The sequence below is a fragment of the Gossypium hirsutum genome, chromosome D03, assembly GCF_007990345.1.
Source record: "Gossypium hirsutum isolate 1008001.06 chromosome D03, Gossypium_hirsutum_v2.1, whole genome shotgun sequence".
NCBI classification, from domain to species: Eukaryota; Viridiplantae; Streptophyta; class Magnoliopsida; order Malvales; family Malvaceae; genus Gossypium; species Gossypium hirsutum.
Window position 1 is genome coordinate 37670384 of NC_053439.1, and position 12003 is coordinate 37682386.

The 12003-nt window shown below is 30.8% G+C and overlaps 1 protein-coding gene and 1 long non-coding RNA gene across 8 annotated transcripts; one reads left to right on the forward strand and one right to left on the reverse strand.

Moving 5' to 3' along the window:
• Nucleotides 1-637: 637 nt before the first annotated feature.
• Nucleotides 638-3522, forward strand: LOC107949836 (uncharacterized). 7 transcript variants are annotated; one of them, XR_005911325.1, is made up of 5 exons: nt 667-1320; nt 1786-1907; nt 1993-2436; nt 2712-2834; nt 3162-3522. It is a non-coding gene; the product is annotated as an uncharacterized lncRNA (long non-coding RNA). The 7 variants fall into 7 exon arrangements; XR_001697930.2 differs by having other exon boundaries at nt 1843-1907; XR_001697929.2 differs by lacking the exon at nt 1786-1907 and having other exon boundaries at nt 638-1320; nt 2215-2436.
• A 4585-nt stretch (nt 3523-8107) lies between these two features.
• Nucleotides 8108-9253, reverse strand: LOC107950849 (transcription factor ILI6). The gene is made up of 2 exons (XM_016885789.2): nt 8822-9253; nt 8108-8443 (listed from the first exon to the last, which is right to left on the reverse strand). The coding sequence occupies exons 1-2, from the start codon at nt 8945-8947 to the stop codon at nt 8294-8296; spliced, it is 276 nt and encodes a 91-aa protein (XP_016741278.1). The 5' UTR covers nt 8948-9253; the 3' UTR covers nt 8108-8293.
• Nucleotides 9254-12003: the final 2750 nt, after the last annotated feature.

The following is a 12003-nucleotide window of genomic DNA, read 5'->3' on the forward strand; positions in this document are numbered from 1 at the left end:
TTTAAGGCCGGTTTAGGAGATAATAGTGTAAGGTTTAGGGATTATGGATTAGGGATTAAGGTTTAAGGGTTGGAATTTAAGGTTTAGAGGTTGGGGTTAGGGGTTATAGGTTAAGGGTTAAGAGTTAGGGATTTATGGGTTAGGGTTTTAGGGGTGGAGTTAGGGTTTAGGGTTTAGATTAGTTAGTTTTTTAATTTAGGTTTTAAGGGATAGGGGTTAGAGGTTTAGGGTTTGGATTAATTAGTATTTTTTAATTTATATATTAAATAATTTTTTATATAATTGTAAAAGAGATAATATTAATTTTAATAAATTAAAATTATGATTATACTTTAAATTATTTAAGAGATAATAGATAAACTTTATATATATTAAATGGTTAGGATTTAAGGTTTACTTGAGATTTGTTGAATGATGAAATTTTATACAATCAATTAATGCTTTTATATTTAAAAATATTTAATCTAAAACATTTGATATATTTAAATATTAGATTTAAAAAAACATTGATAAATAAATAAAATCACTTAACTAATAATTTTTAACAGATAAAATAAAAGATTTTTAACAAAACTAAACGACATCATTTTGTTCAAAATAAAATAATTTTTACGGTGTTTACGGCGTTTTTTTTATAAAAACGCCACAAAATTCATTTTACAAAAAGTTGGCATTGATTTTTTCCCAAATCCCCCCCTAAAATCCCTAACTTTGCAAACAAAATGAAAGAAAGAAGAGGAAAATGGCGGCACCATAGACGATTCAGCACAAAATTGGAGGAGTCCAGAACGACGCGCTGCGATTCATTCTCCGTGGCATTAAGAGTGACCTCGTCGGATCTCACCCTCTCCAATCTACTTACGAATCAGCAATCGCTACTACCGTTTGTTTCCCTGGAAAATATACGAGACTTAATATTATTATTTTGTTTGTTTATTTGTGTGTGTCTCATCTTGTTGTGTTCATTACTCAGATCCCTATCGCTTTTATTTCTGTTCCATTTTTCCTCTTTATTTTCTAATTTTGGGTGTTATTTATTCCATATAGATTTTTAATTATAATTTTAATCATCTTCCAAAAGAGGGAACTTGTTTTTAAAAACCCTAAGCAGAAGGAAGAAATCGAAGTGATTTGAGCCACCGCCTCTGCTCCGCCACCAGCCATGAAGGTTCCAGAGGCCTGCAAGAGCCTGGGACATTTATACTTAGGTTTCCTACTTCTAGGAGTTGGCCCCACCCCGATGCTGGTAGCTTAGTTGTGACATATGTTGGCACTGATTACAGTCTTCCACAAGCTGCTTTCCATTGATAATGTATATAGGTGTGCAGTTCTAGCTTTATTGAATTTCATTGTTGTCTTAATAAACTGTCTCTATTAATATGCTCTTTTTAGCTGTATTATCTATTATTTATACTGTCTCTATTAATGTGTCTTAATCCTTAGTAGTTTCTTCACCAAGAATGAAGCCTGAGATGCTGGGATGGGAAATTTTCATTTTTAGTCTCTCCTAAATATTAATATTGTAAATTTAAGCCTTTTACCCCTTGGATAAATGGAAAAATTATATTTTTGGCTACTCCTAAAATTTTTTAGCTTTAGCTCCCTCATACAAAGTTCATGGCTTCGTCCCTGTTCTTCACAATACTGTATATGGAGTTTGTCTGAAAATAGAACAGCATTGGTTTAGCTACGTTATTTAGAAACATTTATTATTATCATTTAGTGGATACTTTAAGTACCATTGGTTTAGTTACGTTGTTTAGAAACATTTATTATTATCATCAGGTTCCGAGTTTTTATAGATAATTTGTCTGGTATCCTGTCTATACATGGATTGAAAAGAATGTCAAAGTAAAACCATTGCAAGATATGCTATTGGAAGAACCCGAGCTTTCTAGATTAGGAAGGTACGAAATACCTCCACTTTAATTACCTTCTGCTTAAATTAGAAGTTTTAAGTTAATTTTTAGTTTTGAACATGTTAAATTGCAGGATGACCTTTATTCGGATGTAGCATTGCATTTACATGTTTGGTTTGCAGTGACCATTCATAAATTTTGCTGTGACTACCCTGTTGCTAGTTCTTTTTGCCTACCTCGATCTGGTCAAGTCTTTTATGATATAATTAAATGTAAAAATATATGTAATATAGTAGAAGCCAATACAGGAAAATTCTTTATACATTATCATCACTGATGGTACTTCTGTTCACAGATCATGAAGAACAATATTTCCCATGGGGACATAAAAGAAGTTTAATCAATTTGCAATATGCACAAACAAGAATCGAATATCAAAAAATTTGAACATAGAAGAAGTTTAATCAATTTGCTTGCAAAAACTCTTCAAGGTCTATCTCTTTCATCTTCTTAATTAATTGTTAATCTTCCCAATGGCCGCCTACCAAAGAAAACGACGTTTTGCCAATCAAACTAGGTATGTGTTTTCTTGGTTTTTTATATATATTCTTTTCTTTTGACAAAGAACTTGAGGTTTAATTAAATTTGACTAAGGACTTGGAGTTGAACTAATTTGATTCTTGTTTTTTATTTTATTTTATTGGCAAGAAAGATAAAGTATTTTATTTATCAAATAATCTAAAAGATTTTGAATTCATGATTATTGGTTTTGTGAGCATATTAGACAAGGCAAAATTTATGTTTAATGCATGATTATTGAACTTGTTTCATTTGTTATCCTTTTTGCAATAGGAGGAACTGAGGTATCAACTATTTGCAGTTGTAAAACATTCCGGATTCAGACCTACTGCTGGACACTATGTTTGCTACATTCGATCCTCTCCTAATATATGGCATAAGATGAATGATTCAAGGGTAAGCATTGATGAATTTGTTCACATTTTAATGTGCATTCTGGTTTTTACTAAGGATAGTTACTAACATATCCAGTTTCTGAACTGGATACAATGTGTTTCTTGTTGAAAGTTTCTTGCTTATGAAGGATACCTTACAGAGGGTTCTATTTCCCCACTGCTTTAAATATTTTGCTTGTTCTTCAAGCATTTGGATCTGATAATTTCACTTATATTGCAAATTTCCATCCTAAGTTTGAAATTTAAGTGTCAACTTGTAATATACTCGGTAACATTTTGATGGTACTTAGAATAATAGTGCATAATGGTCACGTTCTGTCTTTTGTAGGTTACTTGTGTTGAAGAAGAAGCTGTGCTGTCTCAGGAAGCCTACATTTTGCTCTATGCTAAACAGGATATACCTTGGTTTTCAACTGCAATAGAAGTGCAAAAGCCTTGTGCAGACCCTGGAATTTCTGATTCTTCACCGAAGTCCTAAATGACATAGACTTTGCCTCCAATCTTGAGGTGGAAAAGAGTGCCAATTGCAGCGCCAATGAAACTAAAGATGTTGCTGATAGAGCTTCAACTCAATTCTCTTGCGATGTGTATAGTCATAGGCAGGTTCAACTAGTCAGTCTGTTTCTCATATGTATTATTTATTTTAGTTTTGATTCTAAATTTTTATTTTTACTTTAATATTTACGACATCTTGAATTCTAACTTTTTAATTTTAATTGTTTTATTAATTTATTATTTTAAATTCTAAAACTAAATTCATTAATTTTTATATTTAGTTTTAAAGTTAAAATTTTCATAGAAATTTTAATTTAAATAATATTTTTGTATTTATCCTTGAAAGTATATTTAAAGTTCAAATTTAAAAAATAAAACATAATATAATATTTATCATAAAATAAATATTATTTGATTAAAATAATTTTTTTAAATGTTATGTTTTTAGTGGTGTTTTTGCGAGAAGCGTTGCTAAAGGTTTGTTCTATAGCGGCGTTTGTGGGAAAAGTGCCGCTAAAGGTTTTGAGATATAGCGGCGTTTGTGAAAAAAGCGCCGCTAAAGGTCTTGATCTATAGCGGCGTTTGTGCAAAAGCGCCGCTAAAGGTCCCGATCTATAGCGGCATTTGTGGGAAAAGCGCCGCTAAAGGTCATAGTCTATAGCGGCGTTTATTTCTAAAAACGCCGCAAACGTTAAAGGCGTGGACAACAACGGCATTTTTTGCGGCGCTTTCAAAAATGCTGCAAATACTTTTAGCGGCGCTCATAAAAAAACGCCGTTAAAAACCTGTTTTGGTGTAGTGATAGTTAATCTAATTTGGTTTTTTATAAACTCAGGAGTTTTTTTTTTAAATAGACTAAGTTTTCTTCTAAAGCAAAAAAAATATTTTAATATGACTGTTTTAAAAACTCCGATAGCTTACCGGGTCATTTTGGTTACTAATGTAATCTTTCGAATTCAGGTATAACGTCTAGGCTAAGTTGGGGAGGTTACAATAATAATAATTTATTAGTATTATTATGTGATAATAATAAAAATAATATTAATTAATATGATAGTATACCAATGTGGAATTAATTAATTTGGTCTTAATCAAATCTTAATTTATTTTATTTTTTTGAATATTTTTTTTATAATTTTTAATTTATTTGTCGACATGGTATATAAGAACTAGTGTCATGACAACATGAAGAATATGTAAACTACTATATTGATTGTCATGCCAATATCGTTAAAAAATTAAAGTTTTAATCATCATTTCTGTTAAAAAACGATTTAACTCTTCTTGAAATACTAAAGTTCAAATTTAACTATAAAAAGAATAAATGTCAAAGGTTAAATTAAATAATATCATAACTTAATTGCATTCACTTTATTAATAAAAGATTGAAATTTTATTTTAATAGAAAAGAACAAATATTTTAAGGTAGTTTTTATCCAGGAGGTCTGTTTGGTTGGGTTTGTTATGGTTTTTAATAAAAATTAAATCTAATTGCTTTTGGACTTGGGTATTATGAGTCTATCCACCACCATAATCTTGAACAAACAAAAAATTTCTTGTCTTATCATGAAACTACAAGAAAATAAAAATAAGCATCTAGTGGCGAATCTGAGAGTGCTAGGTGCCCGGCCTCGCCTAAAATGTAAAATTATTATTTAGGCATTTGAGATTTTTTAAATTTAATTAATAAAGATAAAGTTGTACTTTGGCCCCTTCTAAAATTATAAAAATTCAATTTAATCTTTTAAAAATTATATAGATATAGACTATAAAAAAATTAAAATTTCATCCAGCCTCCCCTAAAAATTTATTCTAACTTCACCCCTACAAACACCAACTTTAATTAAAAATAATAAACAACATCACCAAAAACTAATTTCATCCACCACCATCCTAATCCAATAATTATTTATCAAGCTACATTTTCCTTATTAAAATACATCTATTCATACTTTCTCTTCCAATGTCTAATCATCTCTCATATACTTTATTCAATCAATCTCATTTTAGTCCAACAACAATACTTACAATTATAACTTACATTAATAGGTTGCTTCATAAATTGTATCTTAGGTTACGTTTATTTTACTGTTTTTGAAAAATTATTTTTGAAAAATAGATTAATTTTTTTTTAAAAATAGATATTTTTTATGTTTAGATGATTCTGGTAAAATATTTTCCGTGACAGATTTTTTTAGAATCATTTTTTAAAAGTTGTTTTTAGTGAAACAAGACATAACATACATATATTTATTACAAAATATTATAATAGTATTTCCTTTGGACAATCAAAATTTATTTTATAATAAGTTATATCATATATAAATTTAATAATGAATTTATGTCTAATTAAAACTTAATTTAAATTACATATATTACATATACGAGAGTGAATAATGACACATTAGAATTGAAATTAGGGATAAATGAAGCTAAACAAGATTTAAACAAATACTCATATTTTATATAATTAAAATATTTATATTTTGTACTATAAAATATTTTTTATTAAAAAATTTATATAAATATTTTTTAATATAATAATATTAAGCTTGATTCAAGTTAATTTATATATATTCAATCATATTTTAATTTTTTAAAAATATAATTATTATTAATTATAGGTGTGTCTGCCTCTTTGCCGTTCTCCTTCTCAGTTGTCGCAGGTTTTTCATTTCCAGGTTTTGCAACATATTCTCAAAATTGTAGTCTCTTAGGACCATACAACAACTCAAAGTTATACTAAACGTTGTTTATGGTTATGCAAAGCCTATGTGGAGAAAATAAAAAATTCTGGGCTCAGTGTTGAATACATCATAGTTTATGTTTAAAATATAAATATATTATATATATAAAAGGGAGTGGAGGACAAACACAAGAGTCAAAGCTGTTTATCCCCATGCAGCTTTTGTGCATAATTTGAGTGCGTAAGGCAGTGACTACCCATACATACATACCATGAAAACAAGAAACATTGCACCCATACTCCCCAACATTAAAATATGATTATACTAAAATCTTACTTTTAAATGCCTTTGGGATTCATTTTGGCTTCTCATTCTGCAAACAACTTCTATATGCATATGCTACTCTATATATAGGGGACTTCACTTCACATAGTTTAGTATTTAAACTTTAAAGTACACCATTTAAATATATGTTTGCCTATTATCTCCTGCAAAAAAGTTGAAGCCATATAGAATAATTTAACAGCTATAACAAAATTTTCGATAATTTTTTTGTAAAAAAATCAATATCAAGAGAATATTTAATGTATCGTTGGCGTATAATTATCATGCATCATTAGTTAATAGTAAGATGGCACATCGCCACTTATGTAAAACAACAAATATTGAAGGTTTAAAAAAATATTACTTATAATCGTTAAACATAAATAAATACAAAAAATAAAATTTGAAACCCGAAATCTAAATCATCAAATCCGTAATTTGAAACTTAAAATCTTAACCCTAAAATCTAAAATCCAAAACCTAAAACCTAAAACTAGAAAGAGGAACAAAATAATTGTAAATAATATTTAATAAATTTAATAATATTTATTTCAAGTCTTTTAATATTTTTATTTTACTCTTTGATATTGTGATATCCGTTTTTAATTTCTACTATGAGATAACAATTTTTTCAATAATTTAATTTTTAAGGATGATTAAATTATAATTTTTTAATGATCCAAAAGCTTTTTATCTTCTTTTTAGTAAGGTTATTGAGAGTCGAAGGGAGTTAAGCACTTAAATCCGCCATTGATTTTATTATATATAAAGTGTGAGATGAAAATATTTTACAAAAAAAGAATGGAGAATGATAGGGTTTGAATCTGTGTTAATTAAATATTGCTTCTATAGGTCTACATAATCTTTAACTTTCATCAGGGAATTCAAAGTGTGGCTTATAAATATTAGAGTTCCACGTCAAAATGTTTTACCATGGTTAACTAATTACCAATATAGGCGACCAAATCTCAATTGAATTTTATGTTATTGATTCAAGTCAACTCGAGTTTTAAGTTTGAGTCGAGTTAAATTTTACAATTCAAATAATTCAAATAACAGATTGGTGTAAAAACCCTTTTGGTCCTTGTCAATTTTGAAAATTAGCAAAGTGATATCTCTTAACAAAAATTACAAAATAATTTTCAAAAATTTAAAATATTTATAAAAATTCAACAATTTATATTTTAAAAAAAAATTATAAATAAAAAATTAAAGAATATATAAAGAAAGTTAATTTTTTTATAAAAAATTAAAATAATAATTTTGAGACATTAATTAATGATTCAAGTTTATCCTTCTAAATATTTTTTTTTGAAAATATTTTCAAATATATATGATTTCAAATTTATGTGTTCTAACATAGAATTAGTTATACTATAACAAGATTTTAATTTGACATGTTTAATTTTTTAATTTAACTCGAATAATTTCATCCAATTCGACTCAACTCAATTCTAAAAAATTTCAAATCAAGTTAGGATAATAAAATATAAGTCGTTAACTTAATTAACTCGAAATTTTTTTATTCGATTCGATTAAACACTCACCTCTAATGAATCATTTATTAATTGCTTATGACTAAATTTTTTAAAATTTATAACTGTTTCTCTCAACAAATTCGTACTTGGACTGACCAAAGAGTATAGTGTGATGTTAAGAAATATATTATGCTTTGGATATGTCAAAAATGAGTTTAATAGTACCTTGAAGTGGGAGACTTCATCACGTTTGCACGTTGAGAGAGGCTTGATGAGTGGATCAAGATCAGTGATCTATTATTACAAATATATATTATTTAATTCCTTGATTATGTAGTCATTGAACTTCAACTAGGTTCTTAGCTACCTACTTAACAACTCTAAAAATAAACAAAGGATAACTTAGACAGAAATGCGAAGCGATAAGACAAAAATTAAATTACTTAGAACACCCTATTAACCCTAATTTAACTCATCTATTGCATAAGCAAACTACGGATGACGGCAGCTTGGGCACTGTCGGTTGTTGCTAGTAACTCCGATAATCTCTCACTAAGATCATCCACTTCTCTATGCAAGCTTCTTATGTAGTTGCAAGTCTCTTGTAACACTTTCGCAGCTGATACCTATCAACCATCATTATATATTAGATAATATTATAATGTTATTGTTATATAATGTCTAGAATTACTTATGAATCTTTTTTAGCTTTTAAATCTTAAATAAATAAATGAACGAACTTCTCGAATTCACGTCCTCTTGCACCAATAAATCAAATCCAAAACAACCTTTTTTCTTTTACTCATCTTAATAAATTTTACATATTCCAACGCGAAACTTATTAGATGTCGATTTTATTAATTTTCTTATACAAAAGAAGTCCTAATCTAAGGCTTGAGTACAAGAAAAAGGGTTATAAATTTGAATTCAATATTACCTTCTTCAAAGAAAGTGAATGAAGCTCCGAATTTTAGAAAAAAGAAAATAGGGCAAAACATATATACCTTATCAGAGTGCCTGTTTCGAACCTCAGGGAGAAGTTGCTGCAATTTGGAAACAAGATCATAGATCTGATCATCAGTTATTCTTGAACCACTTGATTGCCTTGATCTTGACCTTCTGCTAGACATGTTTTCTTAATTAGTATATTAGAAAGGGTGATGAAATGAAAGTGGGGGTGCAACTGCAAATGCAAAAGAATAATAAGAAGAGAAGAAGTTAAGGAACAGAAAGAAATGGTGGGGAAGGAAACAAGTTATGGAAGAAGAGACAGAGCGAAACTCAAAAAGTCAAGAAAGGTGAAAGGTAGTGGAGAGGGAGACAATCTGCATGGGAGAAAGGAGGTTGCTATAGCCTTGTATTTAAATAGGGTTTTGTAGAGAGAAAACCCAAAGAAAGAAAAAGAGAATCTAAATCTCTTTGGATTCGCCTTACTGTCTTTCCTTGGGTCTATTTCCCAATTTGCTTCAACTCTTCAACTTATAATCAGTGTTCTGTCAGTGACTCTGACTCCACACGCAATTTCATGTCTTCTTTTTACTACAATTAAATTTACCTCACAACACTAATTAATTGGAATTTAACGGGCAAATTACATATAAAAGTACGTTTTTTAAAAAATTGATCGAAATGGGCCCGGTAAATAATTATTTACCGGAATGGTCCTATTTTCTCGAAAGCGCATCCACGTCAGAGCGATGTCAAGGGACTTGGCAGGAAAACGCGTCCCTGAGGAAACATTTTGCCTACATGGACAGAAATCGCTCCCTTAAAGGCGCGCTTTATGTCCAAGTAGGCAAAACGCTTCCTCAATGATGCGTTTTGCCCGTGTCTCCTGTGATTAGGATTTTGAGTTATTGGTTTAGGGTTAGGGTTAAGGTTAGAGTTAGGGTTTTAGTGTTTTTAAGTTTAGGGTTTTAGAGAAAAAATTAAATAAATAAGGGATTAGGATATAGGGTTTTTAATTATAATTTTTTCAAAATTGGATTAGGTTTCGTGTTTATTGTTTTTAAGAAAAAATAAATTAAATTAGGGTTTAGGGATACTTGAGTAATTTAATTGATTTTTTTAAAAAATTAGATTAGGGTTTAGAGTTAAGGGTTTTTAAGGAAAAATCAAATAAATTAGGGTTCAAGGTTACTTGAGTAAATTAATTATAAATTTTTATAAAATTAGATTAAGGTTTAGTGTTTAGGGTTTTTAAGTAAAAACTCAAATAAATTAGGGTTTGGGGTTTAGGGTTACTTAATTAAATTATTTGTTAATTTAAAGAAGCTCCCACGTGGATGCACTTTTGCTACAGTAGCTCTTGAAAAAATAATTTCGAGTAGACTTTTCTGAGCAAATAGTGTCAAAAACGTTTTAAGCAAGATGCTTTGTCAGCAGAAGTACTGAAAAAAGCTCCCACCTGGACGCGCTTTTGCTACAGTAGCTCCTGAAAAAATAATTTCGAGTAGACGTTTCTGACCAAATAGTGTCAAAAATGCTTTAAGCAGGATGCTTTGTCACCAGAAGTACTGAAAGAAGCTCCCACTAGACGCGCTTTTGCTACAGTAGCGCATGTTTGGCCTGATGCTATAAATGATGCAAATTTTTTTCTCAGATTGCATAAGTTACAGCAAAAAAAATTTAGACAAGCTAAGAAGGATAGAAATTGAAGATGAGTGAACGTATTAGTGTTGTTATTTACTATAATGGTTTTTATCAAAAAATACAGTGCGACTGGTTTTTAACCAGAACATAGATTTGATAGAACTTCGTAAAAGAATTAGGCGTAAAATATTCGGAACGACACCAATGAAAGTTTTGTCTATTACGTATCAATTTTGTTCTTCAGTTGATCCGGTGACATATGACTCGTTCGACATAAAATGTGATCGTAGCTTGGAGGCAATGGTGCAGACTCATCTCGCTAGTAGAGCACCCTATATTAAGTTATATGTACAATTTACATCGCCAAATGATGCACTTGTGACTGGTGTTCGAGAGGTATACGCGACCCCTGCCCGACACTCAGTTAGTGGGTTACAAAACACGGAACAGCCCATGTTTGGTAGTGGTGTGGAATACACAACCCCTGCACGATACTCTGTCGGTGGATGAGACATGCACCTCGGTGGGTCGATGTTTGATGCTGGAAATACGTACTGGGGAACGACATCAACCTCTAGTGGTTGGCAATCTACATCCAATTGGGGACGTTATGAAACGCCCAGAAGAAGGGATGATGTACTCCTTACGACGTCCACCGGTGAGGGGACCTCGTACGTTGCAAATGATGGTGGGTTAGAAGATGACTCCGATGTGGATCCACCTCAAGAGCCCGGGCCCGATGGTGCAGAAGTTGCATTATTCTCTGAACCGGAACCTATTCCAACTGAACCTGAAGATGTTGAAGGGGGTCAGATGAAGAAGAAGATCCACAATTCAGAGCATACTCACCTCCAGCCCACATGCATAATGTTGATCTGTCTACAGATGATGCGTTGGAGTTTCCAGATTTACCACACCGGTTGCGTGATCGTACAAGTTCGGTACTGGATTTGGGTGAATTTGAAGTTGGTAATCAATTTTCCAATAAGGATAGTTTTATTGGTGCTTTGAAACAACATAGCATCAATAACGGCGTTAACTATCACGTCGTTAAGTCCAAAGCTGATAAGTTTGAGGTGAAGTGTGCAGTGTAAGACGGTACATGTTCATGGAAAATCTACGCATCGTTGAGGAAAAGGATAGGGTTGTAGGAGATTAAAAAGTACAAAGGTCCACATACATGTGCTGCAGGTACAATATTTAGGGTTTCTGAATAATACTGTTATTATGTAATTTTGCATTATTTAATGTACTCCGTTTATAGGTATTTCACAAGATCTTCCCAAGATGGATTCAGCTATGTTAGCTAGCTTAATACTACCCACGCTGAAGGCAGATCTAAAGACTTCAGTGCCGGTCTTAATTGCTAATATTCGTAGCCAAATGGGGTACACGCCCTTTTACCGCAAGGCTTGGATAGCTAAGCAGAAGGCGTTGGAGAATATGTATAGTGGGTGGGACGCTTCATATAATGAAATATGGCAGTGGTGTCAAGTGCTAGAGAGATACGTCCTAGGTTGCATAACAGACCTTCAAATGGAACATGCGTACTACAACAGTCGATTGCTACGTGGATGTCAAGTGTTCAAACGCC